Raw genomic sequence first — 16437 nt, 5'->3', positions numbered from 1 at the left:
AACTATGTTACCTGATGTATATTGATACAAGGCTGATTCGATATACAGTAGCGACATTATTTATTCTTACACTTCCCGCACGGCAGGATGCGTGCGGGAAGCGTGGAGACGCGGCGTGTTGCGGCGCACTGTGACGTCACAGTCACGTGCGCGGCCGGCTTCCCCGGGCTTCCCCGACACCCCTGGAGTTTAAAGTGAGGTAAGCGGGGGTGCGGGGAAGCAGAGGGGCAGAGCAGGAGCCGGGTTCGGGGTCGGGAAGGGGGGATAAAATGTGCGCGAAGTGGAGGGGGGGTGCGTGTAGGAAACGCGGCGGCGCGCGGTCTTGACTGGCGGCAGCCGGAGTAGATCCTGGCATGCCGCCGGCATTGGTAAGAATAAGTATGCCGCTACTGTATGATATATGAATTGTCAATTTTTGTTTTTAAACAAAACCAATAAAATTGAAGTTATAAAAAAGTAATTTATAAAACAAATGACATCAACTACGCCCCGTCTCCTTTATGTCTCTCCGCCCCCCCCCCCCTCTCTGTCTCTCTCTCTCTCACACACACACACCCCATTCTCATTCTCATTCTCTCTCTCCTCCCCCCCCATTCTCTGTGTCTGGCAGCAGACACCTCACTTCCGGCTCTCACTGCTGGGGCTCCGCTGAACCTAACCCTGCCCCTACCCTCGGCAGCTCAGACCCGGCCTCTGCTCTCTTCTCTGCCAGCATTTTCTGCTCTCTGCTGCCCCCCCCCCCCTTCTCTGATGGTTAAAACCAGGACACACAAAAAAATGGACATTTTAAAGAATGTCGGCCAGCCGGGACAGACCTTAAAAAAAACGTGACTGTCCCGGCTAAACCCAGGACATCTGGTTAACCTATATTTGAGAAAAACACTCTTCAATCATTTATCTCTATATTGACCCCTTCATTGACCTATTTTGATCAGGTAATTGTATATCAGTATGTGTCATTCTTCCAGACTGGGTACTCTGGCTTAAACATTACATTCTAAAAAGCACTTGTAGTATATTCCCTCCTTCTAGTTTGTAAGCTCCGTGGGACAGGGACTTTCTTGCTGTCTCAGTCTGTCCTTACATATATGTACGCTTTTGTCACACAATGTTATTCCTCCCTCCCACATCGTACTGCGCTATGGAATATGCTGCCGCCATATAAATAGAAGAGTAATAATAGAAATTGACTCCTGTTGGAGGAATTGGAATGTAAGGATTTGTATGGAGGAAAAGAGATGATAAAGAGTGGGCGAATTAAATTAAATATTTTCATATCAAGGTCCACCCCGTCCCCCAAAAAAAATCTGTATAGAATTATTTGAAACCTTTTTTTTTTTAACTCCCGCCCTGCAAGACGTAGCACCTATGCATTTCTCTGCAATGAGTTGTAGATATCGCTGGCAAGGGAGTGGTTGAAGAAAGGTTTTAAACAATTCAAAATGGGATTTTTGGGGGCAGGGGGAACTTTTACATGATGTTGTATTTTATTTTTTTTACATTGAGTAAATACCATCTACATCTCCTCTGGCATGTAACGCTTCTCTGTTTGGGTCCTATTTACAAAGCCCTACATTATTATTATGGGGGCTGGGGGAAATAATTAGAAAGTAAATACAAATGGGATCTTGAAAATCTTACAGTTTTAACATTGAGAAATATATGATCACTATAAGGGTGGTGAACAGAGGAGGAAAACAATTATAAACATGCCTGGAATATAGAACAGGATATACACTATTTATATTTTATATATCTTCTTAAATGATTAACATGTTATTTTAATTGTATTCAAAATTAAAAACGAGGGAAAAAAGGAACCAGCTAATTAAGTCAAAATCACTAAAACATTAAAAATAAATGCAACCCTTTTGTTTCAGTTGCATATTAGTTCAAAGGGAATACTGTGAGACTGTTACTTCAATGCTAATGCTCCTATCAAAATAAGGATTAAAAGCAGAATTGCTAGGAGGAATATACTGTAAACTTCGTGGCATTGACAGCCTATGCATTTTAGACACGGATGGGCATGAATTGGTTGCCCTAACTACCCTGAATCAATAAAAGGTCACATCCCATGTGGTTTCCACCCCCCTCATAGATGCTTGCATGGACAAAACACACATGACGTCCCCATACGTGCAACCCGCTCCTATCCGTATTCCCATTCCCTCTCCACGCTGTCTCATTGCCTCCATAGTGTGTCTAAGGATGGGCAAAACTCTAAATTACTTTCCCGAAATTCAATCAATATCTGAGAGCGCGAGGAGCACACCTGGGAGATATGCTAATGGCTATGCAAAGTATATTTAAATAAGTCCTGTCCCACACTTCCTGAAAGGATTTCCATACCAACTATATAGAGTTATATAAAGAGTTATATAGAGCTTTATATTAGATCAATTAGAAAGGTCTCTCTCTCTCTCTCTCGTCAAAAATTAGTCTGAGAACGGCTTGTTCTTTGCTTGTGAAAGAAATAGAAATCCACAATTTCTAATTTTTCTTTTGGAGAGTGATCCTGCTGCTGAAAGGAACCACCCAATCTGAGGTGGATCCAAATCCCTCCCCCCCCCACCCAAAATAAGCCCATCTCTAGCTGTGGGGTCTGTTCACTCCAGAAGGGACAGCGAATAGGGGCGAATAGGGGTCCACCTCTAAATCCCTTATATCGAAAGTCAGGGGGTCTCCTCTGTCATCTTACCCTGTGACGTACATTTACTAAAACTCCAGATTGATGTGTTAATAATGTGCATCATAACAAAATTGGATTGCAGGGACGTATTTACGAAGTAAAAATAGCAGTGTTTGTCTAACTGCGGTAGTGCAGAGTAAATGAATTCTTAAGTATTATGTGATTTTTTAATTTTTTTTAATAACAATTGATATTATAGGACGAGGTTCCGAGAGAACACTCTTCCTCAGGTCATCAATACTGATTTACAAACTATTCTATGAGTTTAACGCAGATGTGAGAAAAAAAAACACACAAGATAAACATTTAAGACAGGAGAAGTGGAGAATTCATGGCAGAGGAGATGGTAAATAAACAGACCGGGCAATAAATGGAGGAAAGGGATAGTGACAAATGTGGAGACTGGAGCATGAAGAAGAACCATATATCCATCAGCAGTGTGAAGAGGGTGTACAGGGGGGGGGGGATGGTTTGAAATTAAAATGAACATCTGTATATAAGGACGGTACATCACATCTTTCAAAACTAAAGCGGTCTCACATTTCAATCTGGTCTGTAACTGTTACATATGCCTATAATATATATTATCTCTTACTGTGCATGCAATGTCTTGTATATAATGTACTGTATAACCCTTTTCACTTAATGGAACTATGTATTTGTAACCATGTATTTGTCATTGTACAGTGGCGACACTGTTTATTCTAATTCGGCTAGAGCCGCAAGCCGCGAGGTGTCCCGGCTTTTGCAGTGAATTCCCTCGGCATGCTGCGCGTCACCGATGCGCGGTCACGCTTCATCGGGAGCGTGCGCGCATGGCGCGCGTGCCCAGGGCTCCCCGAGGGTGCCCTGGCTTGCTCCTAATGTGGGGGATGGCGGTGGGGGGTTCCGGGGGACCCGGCAGACCCGGAGATGGCAGGGGGAAGCCCCAATCGGAGGACCGATCCTCCGAGGCTCCGGCGCGCGCCCGGGACACCTCGGCGCACGCCCGGTATCTGTCGCGGCCGAGACCGGGTAAAGGTGAGAATAAACTCGGCCGCGACAGTAACTCTGTGCCCAGGACATACTTGAAAACAAGAGGTAACTCTCAATGTATTACTTCCTGGTAAAACATTTTATAAATAAATACATATAACCAATGTGTAATCTTCCTTCCGTGTAGCCTGTTCTACAATACTAAGACCTGTATCGTGACATATTTACGAAGAATTATGTATTTATAAGTTAGTTGCGTTTACATACACCAAAAAAGCGGTAACTCACCGATTAAATCCCGCTAGTGATACAAATACAAATCTGCGTTAATCAGCACTAACAATGCAGGTGTGTGTGTGTGTGTGTGTGTGTGTGTGTGTGTGTGTGTGTGTGTGTGTGTGTGTGTGTGTGTGTGTGTGTGTGTGTGTGTGTGTGTGTGTGTGTGTGTGTGGTGTGTGTGTGGTTTGGCGCTATCATACTTTTCAATCATAGGGTTATGTAATAGGCCTTTAACACAACCCTATGGTTACAAAAAAAAAAAAAATACGTTCAACATTGTTAATGGTATGTATTTTTCTCAATCATTCTCAGTTGGCTAGTTTTATATTGCCTACTGTATATCCATGGTGACATATACATATACGAGATCGACCCAACTCCAGTCTAGGATAAGTGCTAAAAATTGGTGATATTTTTTTTGTCAGTAGTAAAATATCGCCTGGTTATCGGAGTTTAATGAGCAGGGTTTGAATAGGTCATTTTTCATTTGTATCCTGATTTGAGACACTTGCTAAATGTAACACTCTAGCATATGTAATTGGGCGATGTCTACTCCTTTGCGTGTTAATTTACGAACATGCGGTTAAATTTAGCCCGCACGTTTCACTGCGATAAAAGGAGAGCCCTCGCTGCATTATGTAAGTGTTAAACTTTTAGTAAATGCAGGAGTAAAAATAACTCTTTTTTTTATTTTATTTTACCATTAACCGGTAATGATATAAAAATTGAAGTTTAGTACATCTAGGCCTGTGAGGTCCCACTCTCTGCACTGCAGAGCTAGCCTGTGTTAAATATCGATTCATTCGCTACTAGGAAGACTGATTATTTAGATACCGTTTAGAAGAGAGCTACAGTATTCTACAGGCAGATATCTGTCTGTCAATATATAACATGATTCTGTAGACAGAGATGTTACTATTTATTAGGGACAGTGCTGAGGTGGGTATATATTCCTGTAGATTCTATATTTTCTTTATACTGTTTACCACCTCTTATTTGCTCTTAACATGATTGCCAACCCTGCAACTCTCGGTGGATATACACTGTTATGAAAACTGTAACGGTTAAGGCAGATACCCTTATTAAATAAACCCTGTTCAAAAACATCACCGAGTTAATAATTGCTCAAACAACAGAAAACACAAAAAACAGATTTACCGGAAGGCAGTAGGAAGCTCTATAGAGATGTAGCCAGACTTAGGCTGAGCTCAGACAGAAGGCGATGCGGCTTGCACGCGCTAACGTGCGCGCGCACGTCCTTCGCAAATTTGGGTTGTGCGGTGGGAGTTTTCAAACTGAAAACTCCACCGGCGGCAAAGTGCAGCGTTGTTACTGCGACATTTTGCTGGCACCACCCAAATTGAACTTTTGGGCTACAGTCGCGTGACGCAAGCTGGTTCTGCCAATCAAGGCGAACCAGCTCCGTGACGCGTTCGTTACACGCCCCCGCCACGCCCCCAAATGCCGCGATCTGGCTCCTGCTGTTTGAGCACAGATCGCTGTGCTGCAGGAGTACGCGGCGGGGGCGCGAACGCTAGCAAGCTGCCGTAGCGGCCTGTCTGAGCGAGCCCTTACTGTTTTTGTTACCGTGACCAGGTGTGAGATTACAGCCGCGTGAACAGTTAGTTCACAACATATTGTCCGCGGGCCGGCTACGGACAGCCAGCAGAATTATTTGTGGGATTTATTTACGTAAATGTATGTGACTGGCATATGGCGCACTCCGTATCTTTTTCCAACAGCACATGTTTCTATGTAACAACGTCACTAGAAATGTCTAGAAACCCATTACTATCAAGATGGCAGCCAGATGTCGAGGGCGCACTACCGAGCCTGCCGGAGCCTGGCTGTACTATAAACTACTGACGGGAGTCTAATGGATGTTATAGAAACTTAATATAATGTGTATTCATCACAACTCAAAAATTGACAGGTTACTGTATTAAAGGGAGGGAGAGAGTTGCACCTATTTTTTCATTATTTTATAAATGGACCTGTAATTATCTGGTTCCTTTCTAACCTTGTTTTTATGTTTGAGTTAAATAACGGTCATTTTTTTTGTTACAGTACTGTATGTCTTACTGGGTTTAGTGAGCAGAGATAATAAGAAGGTTCTATTTTGTTCTATATTTCAGACATGAAAAATAGAATTCCCAAAGCTATCTAAACCTACAGTATAAAATGTTTATCAAATCTTTCTACATTGTCTTTTTACACAAACACACAGGATTATTACAGTATGTACTGAACACTGAAGCACCAGATGTAGCAGACTTTATTGCACCAGTTATTGTGCGCTAAGGCAGGGGTGAGCAAACTTTTTATGCCAAGCCCACCTTTTCATCCATGAAATTTCTCGGGCCCCCCCTGCCTGATGTAATCAAAATCACATGACGTCAGCGCACGTGAGCTGGTTCAGCCATTGAGGGCGAACCAGATTTGTAACGTCCCCGCCACGCGTCTACAAAAAAAAGTATTTAGAACACAAATTACATAACTTAAAAATAAATATTATGATATTTGTCTAATAGCGTCCCCATTTCTGCTGTATTTTTAATCTCTCTCTTCCCGCCACATTAGAGCCTTTCAGGACCTCTCTCCCCTCTTCCAGTCTAAACACTCCTCTCCCAGTCACTCCCTCTCCCTGTATTTCTCACTCCCCATCCAGTCCCTCTCTATTCCTCCCCTCAGTGTCTCCCCCTCCCTCCCCCCACTCTCTCTTTCCCTCCCCCCAGTGTGTGTCTCTTTCTCCATCCCCCATTGTCTCTCACTCTCTCCCCTCTTCCAGTCTCACACTCCTCTCCCAGTCTCTCCCTCTCCCTGTATTTCTCACTCCCCCTCCAGTCCCTCTCTATCCCTCCCCTCACTCTCTTTCCCTCCCCCTGTGTGTCTCTCTCTCTCTTTCTCCCTCCCCTAGTGTCTCTCTCCCTCACCCCCATTGTCTCTCACTCTCCCTCCAGCCATTGTCTCTCACTCTCCCTCCAGCCATTGTCACTCCCTCCCCCAGTGTCTCTCTCACACTCTCCCTCCAGCCATTGTGTGTCTCTCTCCCTCCTGCCAGTGTCTCCCTCCCTCCCACCAGTGTCTGTCTCATCCCCATGTCTCTCTCTCACCCCCCTCCCCATGTAGCTCTTTCACCCCCCCTCCCCATGTCACACTCACTCTCACCCCCCTCCCCATCTCACACTCTCACCCCCCTCCCCATCTCACACTCTCACCCCCCTCATGTCACTCACACCCGTCCCCAAGTCCCAGTCTCACACTCCCTCCCCATGTCCCAGTCTCACTCTCACCCCCCCATGTCCAAGTCTCACCTCCCCCATGACCCAGTCTCACCCCCCCATGTCCCAGTCTCACCCCCCACACGTCCCAGTCTCACCCCCCCCCCACGTCCCAGTCTCACCCCCCCCCATGTCCCAGTCTCACTCCCCCCCATGTCCCAGTCTCACTCCCCCCATGTCCCAGTCTCACTCCCCCCATGTCCCAGTCTCACTCCCCCCATGTCCCAGTCTCACTCCCCCATGTCCCAGTCTCACTCCCCCATGTCCCAGTCTCACTCCCCCATGTGCCAGTCTCACTCACCCCCTCTCCCCATGTCACACACGCTGATGCAGGAAGCAAGGAGATGCTGCTGTGTAGCACAGCGGCACCTAATGGCCAAAAGAAAAATTGCCGCTGCAGACGGCTTTTTTTCCTCTGCTCCTGGCAAAATCGCCGCTGCTTTCTGCACCCCCCCTAAACAATCTTGCGCCCCCCCAGTTTGCGCACCGCTGCGCTAATGCACTAATTGGCACCTTGCGATTAGGAAATCACACGATTAGGAAACTCATGGCTCCATTGCATTGTATTGTATTGTATGTCTTTATTTATATAGCGCCATTAATGTACATAGCGCTTCACAGTAGTAATACACGTGGTAATGAAATAAATAACAGATAATATAAATAACAGATCATGAGAATAAGTGCTTTAGACATAAAAGTAACATTAAGGAATAGGAGTCCCTGCCCCGAGGAGCTTACAGTCTAATTGGTAGGTAGGGAGAAAGTACAGAGACAGTAGGAGGGAGTTCTGGTAAGTGCGTCTGCAGGGGGCCAAGCTTTATGTATCATGTGTTCAGAATATCCACAGTGCTATTCATATGCTTCTTTAAGCAAGTGTGTCTTAAGGTGGGTCTTAAAGGTGGATAGAGAGGGTGCTAGTCGGGTACTGAGGGGAAGGGCATTCCAGAGGTGCGGGGCAGAAAGTGAAAAAGGTTTAAGGCGGGAGAGGGCTTTAGATACAAAGGGGGTAGAAAGAAGACATCCTTGAGAAGAACGCAAGAGTCGGGATGGTGCATAACGAGAAATTAGGGCTGAGATGTAAGGAGGGGCAGAAGAGTGTAAAGCTTTAAAAGTGAGGAGAAGAATGGAGTGTGAGATGGCGGATTTGATCGGAAGCCAGGAGAGGGATTTCATGAGGGGAGATGCTGAGACAGATCTCGGAAAGAGTAGAGTGATTCTGGCAGCAGCGTTTGTATTGCAAATCGCCCGGTAAGACTTGCGATTACGGTAAAGTGAAATCGCACGATCATGGGTGCATTAGCGTCTGCTAGATCTGTACAAGGTACAACTTACTTGGGATAGGAGGGCATGGTGCACTGAATAGGTGGTAGGTAGCTTTCTTCTTCACATTCCCATTGGGGAGTATAGTGCCAGCCATTAGACTTCATGGAGGATCTAGAGCCCCAATCGTGCTGCAGAAGCACTTTACAATCCTGGTCGACAGCTGCAAAACATTTAAACACTTTCATTTACTATTAGATGGTAATGAACAGAAGCAAATAACCTCAGTGGTTTATACTGTAGCTGTAGCTTGAGACAAAAACATGACCAGGGAGGCGCGAGAATCCCCCCTTTCCCCTTTTACCTTTACCCACACAAAACATACAAATAACGACAGACACAATCTGGAGGTATAAAAGGCCGCGGCTTTGTTTATTTAAATGAAGATAGCGTAACTGCTAGTCCCTGCCAGAATGCTTGGTTAATAGGTTAGTAAAGGGTCAGCCGGGCCTTGACCTGCTGACCCCCGTCAACCACCGTCATGCCCCCTTGGGACGGCATTGCGAGAGGGCTCCCGGAAGTTGCGTCCCGGTGACTCACCCCCTCGCCTCTACCCCCAGCTTTCAGGCAAGGACAAGCCTTTACCCCCAACTGCCACCGCGACAAAGGCAACTTGGTCAACTTCAGGAACTTCTGTCCTTGTTTGCAACAGTATTTCGGGATTTACCCTGAAACCAGAAAGGAAAGTTAACAATATTGCCCAAAACATATTGCCCACTCACCCTATACAATTCTCGCCTTGTTCACAGAACACCCCAGAACCTGGTTCCGCGCTAACCTTCTAAAATTGAGGGATGGGTGGGAAACTGCTGCAACCAGGAGCAAGTGCACGCACTCGCTCCCGGCTGCTGACCTAATACCATAAGCCCCTCCTCGCCTACGCCCGCCACAGCGGCCAATCAGGTGACCGAGGGGCCACGCCCCCGGGTCATGGCAATCTATCACCTATGCAGACTAGACAGGTTGCTTACTGTACACTACAAACACACTCAAGTCAAACAAATCCATTGACGTTATTCTGCATGGATGTTTTTACTCCTATCAGATTTTCTGCTGAAATACTGGCATTCTGTTGTAGATGGTTTACTTATCTGGCAGATAGCAATATTTTTGGGTTGTGTACTGGTGCAAAAAGGATGACGTATGAAAGAAATATGAAAACAACGGGATTCTAGACTCCCATTGTGTTTCTTCTTCTGGCTAGGCTTCCTTCTGCAATCTATGTAATCCAGGGGGATTCAAAGGTGTTTCCAATTAAATGGATGCTAAGAAAAGCAATTTAAATATAAGTCAATGTATTGAGCTGCTGTGCATTGGTTGTTCCGGCTTTTGCCTTGTGTACATTTGTAAGCAATTTTGAGAGGAATAGAAGTAAGGGAAGGAGTTGCTTTACACAGTATTTTAATGGGATTTGCTTGCGGCATGAATCTGGTTAACAATTGCCTGGTCTGAGGTCATGTCATACAATACACCCAATGCTAAAGAAAGCAAATACATGTATATACAGTGGCATCCAACATTATTGCACTGCGTCAAAGCTGGTGCATCATTTGGATCAAGATTTGACGGAGCGCCATTGAAACAACTGTTGACATGTGGAAAATGATGCGTCGCTGGGGTCATTTAATGCAAGTTTTTAACAACATTAATACATTAAAAGGTGCAATAAGACTGAATACATGTACAGTATATATTATTTTGTAGTTTTTTTGGCTAATGCATCCAGATAAATATGCTGGGAACTTATCCCTTATTAGAGGGTCATCTTATGGATATGAAGCTTTTTTTGCATGAATCGAACGCTGATAATAAATATTATTTAAATCTTTTAGTTATAAAATGTACACCTGCTATCTCCTCTCCTCATCCTCTTTCATCACCCCCATAAAATCACGCCTCGTCTCACCGAGAAACATAGTAGTGTAGTAATGTACTTTCAGAGCATGACTATTTAAGCATCAGTCTCTTTGCTAGCTCCCACTGTTTAGGCCATATAAAAGTAAATGAGGGGGAAAGGGGGAGAGAGATGGGGAGGGAGAGGAGGGAGAGGGAGAAAAGGGGAGGGGTATGGGGAAGGGGGAGGGGGAGAGGAAGGGGGAGAGGAAGGGGGAGGGGAAGGGGGAAGGGAGAGGTGAAGGGGGAAGGGGAGAGAGAGAGATATCTCAGGTGTGTTCATTTTCTGCACCGTTACCTCCCACATATTGCATAAAGGTGTGTTTGGGGAGGTATATAAGTCACTTTGGACTCTAGCAAAATAGACCCTGTCCCTTCTCTATTTAAAACCCATATTCCAGGGTGTAGATATGAGTAACGCCACCTTTAGAATAAGACAAGCGTAACGTAACTTATACAGGCGTATCGTTAAGCGTATGCTAAGGAGATTTACAATGGCCGTTGTTTTTGCATATAATTTGCTTTGTGGCTATGTGTTAACCTGAGGGGAAATAACCATTGTTAGCACTGAGTTAACGGACCTCTGTGGATATGGGTCTTTATTCACCAAAGTTGCTGCAAGAATAAAAAAAAACTGTGCTTTTGCATTTATAAATGGCAGAAGAAGGTCTATTTTTCTCATCCCAGTGGACAGTACCATAGGCCACCAATATAACAACTAATAGCATCTCTCACATAGAGCTGAAGCAGTTTTTTGGCAATATTTTTAGAAAAACAATTGCTTCAAAGTGCCGGTCTCCTCTAGGACAGAGATACAAAGTAGAGCGTTACTCACAAGATCATAATGAAGTTCTCCATTTAATGTGACAGCCAAGAACAGTGGGAAGACAACGTTGCTGGTCCCATACGGACCTTTCATCAGGTCCAATATTTTTAGGACATTTAGCAGGCAATATTTTTTTTAGCAAATCTGCAATTTGCATGATATTTGGGAACCGTGTCAGCAAATTAAAGTGTGTCCATATGAGAGCATTATAAAGTTAATGTTCATTTGAACATAAATGAATCATGTACATCTGATTGTGTAAACAACTTGGAAAAATATTAGTTTATAATCACACTAGCAATTCATTTAAACCAAAAATTAAATGCTAACCAAATATATACTATATAGTAAATTACTGTAGCAATAAATGAATGTACTCTAGCTACGTTCCTGATTTTTTAGGATGAGTACTTATGGTTGACTGCTAATATTGCTCAAAAACACCATAATTATATTTTTATGTTTCTGTCATACAAAGGTGATTCATAACTCTTTCTTGGTTTACTGGAGCACTTTATATATGTAGCCATGTGCCCTGGCTATATGCTCTCTGGTTCTAACACCATAAGGGGGCGGCCCCAGTCACTTCTACAGCGCACGCCTCGGCGTGCGCTGTGCTATCAAGCCCCACCCTCCCAGTCCGGCCGGTCCCAGTCCCTACCGCTGGGGAAAGGTGCGCGACAGGTTTTCAGGGAGGCAGGGGAATTTGAAATTACCATCTGCGACGGAGGCATGGCCACGCCCCCGCCAGGAGTTCAGCCAATAAGGGCGAACCAGCCACGGGACATCATGGCCACGCCCCTGCAAACCCACAGCCACGACGCAAATCCCGTCGCAAACCTTCCCTTTCCCCTCAGACCGCCTATCGTGGTGCAGCGCTGTGCACGCGCCGCCCCCCCGCCGGGCGCGCGTGCCACAGTGAAGACTGGGGACTCAGCCTAAGGCCGAGTCCATGGCCCCTGTTGGCGTGCTGAGGCGCGCTGAGGCGCAGGGAAAGCGGGTGCTTTCCCTGGCCTTGCGGTTGCTTACCGCAAGCGCTCTCAGCAGCCGTCAGGGGGCGGTCCGGGGGCGGTCCGAGGGCGGGCGCATCACTGACCGGGGGCGGGCCAGTGATGTCACGGAGCAGGTTCGCCCTCATTGGGCGAACCGCTCACGTGACCGGCCTGTCTCGCCTGCAAGCGGGGGAATTTTAAATTCCCCCAAGACCTGCGCTTCGGCAAGCGCGCGGAAGCGCAGGTGAGCCCCTACTAAAGCCGCTCTAATTGCGGCTGTAGGGGCTCAGTGCTGAGCGGGAGCGCGCGTCAGCACGCTTCCGCAAGCACGCAGCAAACATGTCCGGGTCCTAAGTCCTGGTAAGGAGAAGGCAGTGTTAGGGTTAAATTCCTTTCACATGGGCCAGCATGTGTCTCCTCACTGGCGTGTCAATTTGTATCGGTCTCCAGGTGCAGGCTGGGGACCGTTGGAGCATGTGCCAGAAGGGGGGGGTGGCTCACCGGAGGAGTGCTGCCCCTTTTACCGGAGCTAAGGAGTGAGACCCTCCCCTGGTATAAAAGATGGCTCCCTTCAAATTTAGTGTGGGTTCACCCAGTGCAGCCTGCTCCTTAGGGTGGGATCTGGTTCTGGTAGGAAAATAAGGCAGTGCACTGCCAGAGGTAACAGAAGGAAGCTCCCGGTTTGTAGCAAAAAAAGTTAGTTCCTGCTGCTTTCCTGGGAGATTGCACGCCTAAGAAAATTCTAATGTTGGTTACTCCAGGAGAAACTGAGTGAGTGCACTTTATGGGTCGCTGTACCCTTTCTTTCTCCTTTGATTAATGGGATTTTGGTCTGTACTACTTATTTATGGTGCCGCTGGCATTAAGTACTAGTCCCCTAACCCTCTTAGGGCTACGTTATGCTATACAGTATGCTTATATGCAAGGAGTTCATCCCAACTACAGTTTATTATTCCAAACAGGACTTGTTTTTTCTGATGCACTGGTTTTCTACACAATGGGATCTGATTCTACCCTGCCCCATCAGGGGTTTGGTAGGTAAAGGACTAACCTCAGGGGCCACAAGCCTCTGAGGCCTAGTTCAGGGAAGAAGTATGCAAGATGGGAGGGATGTGTTCTGTGAACATCTGAAGAGTAGTATCTATCTTGCATGAAGGCTGAAGGAATGCATGAGCTGATCCAACAATAAAATCTGGTTGTACTGTTCCTGATACGCTCACATGTATTAAGCTACCTTAGCATAAAACACAATCCTATTTTTAAAAGGAACTGAAATGTGAATACCACTTTAATCAGCCAAACATGTAACACTGAACAATGTACTGTATTTGTTTGTATTACAGGATTGAAGCAGGGAGTCTCTGCAGCTGAATTGTGTAAATTTCAGCTCCGGAGACGCTCAAGCTTCCAAAGATACTTACCGCTACAGAAGATGCAAGTATCTCTGCAGCCAGGGTGCTTGTGCGCCTAACAAAATGGCGGCTTAAATGTTCCGCATTACATGGTCCAATAGCAAGTTGTGACATCATCCTTTATGGCCAGCGTGACCTGGACATTTAAACTCCACATAAATACTGACACTGCTATGGAGGTAAGTATCTCTTGAAACAGGGGGTCTGCAGAGCTGAAATTAACACAATTCAGCTCCTGAGACCCCTTGCTCCAATACTGTTGTAACCCATATTCCCCCCCCCAATCGCAGATATGGTGTATGTAGGGGGATCTATATGCATTACCCAGCGTGGTGCTTCTACCTGTTAGGCTCACAGGGGGCCTAAGCCTCCGCCACGGAGAGCCTGGGGTACGTATGACAATATGTATAACCTGTTACTTGGTGCAGCGCCTCCACCTGCGATGGCTCCCACCAGAGGGGGAGTGGTTCCCTCGCAGGAAATATATATATCACTCCACACAACGTGTAAAACAACCAGAGACTTTACTGGCATGAATAACCTTGAGCATATACACTTATACCAACAGGTGTCCCTCCCTAGAGGAGACACTAACTCCGGCGTCGCGCAGGACGCTACCTTCACCTCCACCTCCACCGGATGATTCCACCCAGTGTCCAGCAACCCCACACAGTATTAGCCCACCCTCAAGTGAGATGTATATGTGTGACTGCGCAGCCACTATGTCCCTTGTGAATATGATAGTAATCGTTGGTGCACTTGTAGGTTTCCTGCCGGGCACTTCGGTGCCCGGACCTGCCAAGGAACTTCACAAAGGATCCCGACGTCGACTGTACACCGGAACTACCGTCCGGGGCGATCCCACCCGGATGGCTGATGCAGCAACAGCAAGGGTCTGAGCCCAAACCTCTGCACAGACGCGCAGCTTCTGCTGTGTCCCTATCTGGCTCTAGACAGTAAGTGGCAGGGTCCCTAACCTGGGGGCTGTCCCTGACACAACTCACACTACAGGGTGGCTCAGGGCTAGCTGGGGCCTTGGGGGCTGCTGGCCTAGTGCAGGGAGTCACTGACTCCTGCACCCTACCTCCTTCCCTTAGCATCTCCTGGCTCCAACTGACTAACGTGCCCCAAGCCCGCCAAATTTATCTCTTTTCTCCTGCAGGGCCATCCTCCAGCCCTATTGGCTCCGTGGCGTCACGTGGGGCGCTGCAGAGGCTCATGGGACTTGTAGTCCCTTCCAAGAGCCTTCCCTGGTAGGCTAGGGTTCGCGCGCTACTCACTGCGTATGCGCGACTTGTCTGTGAGCCTCCCGGTACCTCTGTCTCCTGCGTATGCGCAACGCAACCCGCAATGGCGGCTTCCTTGACCGCGAGCCGCCGGGACCCTCGTGACGCGACCACGGCCTTAGCAACGGCCCGCTCGCGTCCCCGGCAACCAGCCGCATCTCTAAGGTAGCGCGCTGCTCGCGCACCTGCCCCCTCACCTCCTCGCAAGCGGCGGCTGTGAGCCAGAGAAGGAGGGGGGTCAGCTCTGCAAAGGGGAACCTGGCTACACTGTAATAAAAATTGTAAACAGAATTGTGCAGTGCCACATGTTTTGCTGCTTTAATGCAGAAAATAGAATAAGATAAATTATAAGATTGATATATCTATATATTCTTCACTTGCTTTATCAGCTGAAACACTATTCCGGTTGTATCAATTACTGTGTGCAGAATTGTATCTTTACCTTTCTGCAGTGGACGTTTGTCGAGCTCTGCCATGACATCACTGGAAACCATATTTTGAAAACTTCCAGCATATGTAGGGGCTCACTGTTTAGTTTTTCATACTTCTGATCACAGACATATCTGCATGGTGCTGTAAACAGACGTGTCCTTTAGCCCTGACAACAATTCTGCCCATGAGAACAATAGAGCAGCATCTCCTAGGAAACGGGCAGGACAAACTCCAGTAGCTTAAGTAACAGCTCAACTTTAGCCCAGCCTTGCTATTTCTTTTTACAGCAACTGGTACACAGTCACCATAAGGGCCCACGTCGAGTAACCTGGCTTCAGTCAAAAACTGTGGGCACAAATATTCATGTGGGGCGTGCAAGTCAATTTGTAAACCCTCCCAAACAATTCTATAATTGGAATAAAACCAAAAATTACACCATCAGGAAGTTTATCAACTGTAAAATTGAGAGAGAGAGAGAGCGCCTGGGGACTCAAACACCTAGAGGGTTAAATGAGGGCTTTGCTTACACAGTGTTCTTGTAAATATCACAATTTCTGAGACATTAGGCCACTGAATCATCTATTACCCCCCTAACTTCGCCACCATGAGATCACGGTCAACTTCTGGTTCTATGTAAACAATAAGGGGAAATAATTAGGCGCTCCTACAGTACACATTCAAATCGTGACGTGTTATATTCAAGTTACAATATTATATTACAGTGTTATTTGTGTATAATTTGTGACTTTATCAAATAAATCATGTGACAAGCGGACAGTGAAAAAATAAATATATGATTGCAACTCCCCGCTCAAACCCCACTGGTAGGGACTGTCCTCGTAGGTCCCTGGGAGATTCAAGATTTCTTTAAAAATCCGGGGGGAGCGTGGGAGAAATGTAAAAAAAGAGAAAAAAAAACACAAATAAGTGCAGATGCTTTAAATCCAGTGAAATAATATATTATCTTGGCTCCAATGTGGTGCCTAATCACAAGCTGCCAGGTTATTTAGGGCACGTCACAATGGTGGCAATCTGTTCTTTGGAGT

The 16437-nt window shown here is 46.3% G+C and overlaps 1 protein-coding gene across 2 annotated transcripts in view; it reads right to left on the bottom strand.

Annotated features, from left to right (window-relative positions):
- The window catches only part of SPATS1 (spermatogenesis associated serine rich 1), a 44522-nt gene extending 28972 nt beyond the window's left edge, over positions 1-15550 (bottom strand). For both annotated transcript variants that reach the window (XM_075594853.1, XM_075594854.1), the window contains exons 1-2: positions 15402-15550; positions 8563-8713 (exon numbers count right to left, since the gene is read on the bottom strand). In XM_075594853.1, coding sequence (XP_075450968.1) covers positions 8563-8713; positions 15402-15453 — 203 coding nt within the window. In that variant the 5' untranslated portion in view covers positions 15454-15550. The remainder of the gene's footprint in view (positions 1-8562; positions 8714-15401) is intronic.
- Positions 15551-16437: the final 887 nt, after the last annotated feature.

This window comes from Ascaphus truei, chromosome 4 (assembly GCF_040206685.1).
Source record: "Ascaphus truei isolate aAscTru1 chromosome 4, aAscTru1.hap1, whole genome shotgun sequence".
Classification (NCBI taxonomy): Eukaryota; Metazoa; Chordata; class Amphibia; order Anura; family Ascaphidae; genus Ascaphus; species Ascaphus truei.
This window is presented reverse-complemented; position numbering and strand designations above follow the sequence as displayed.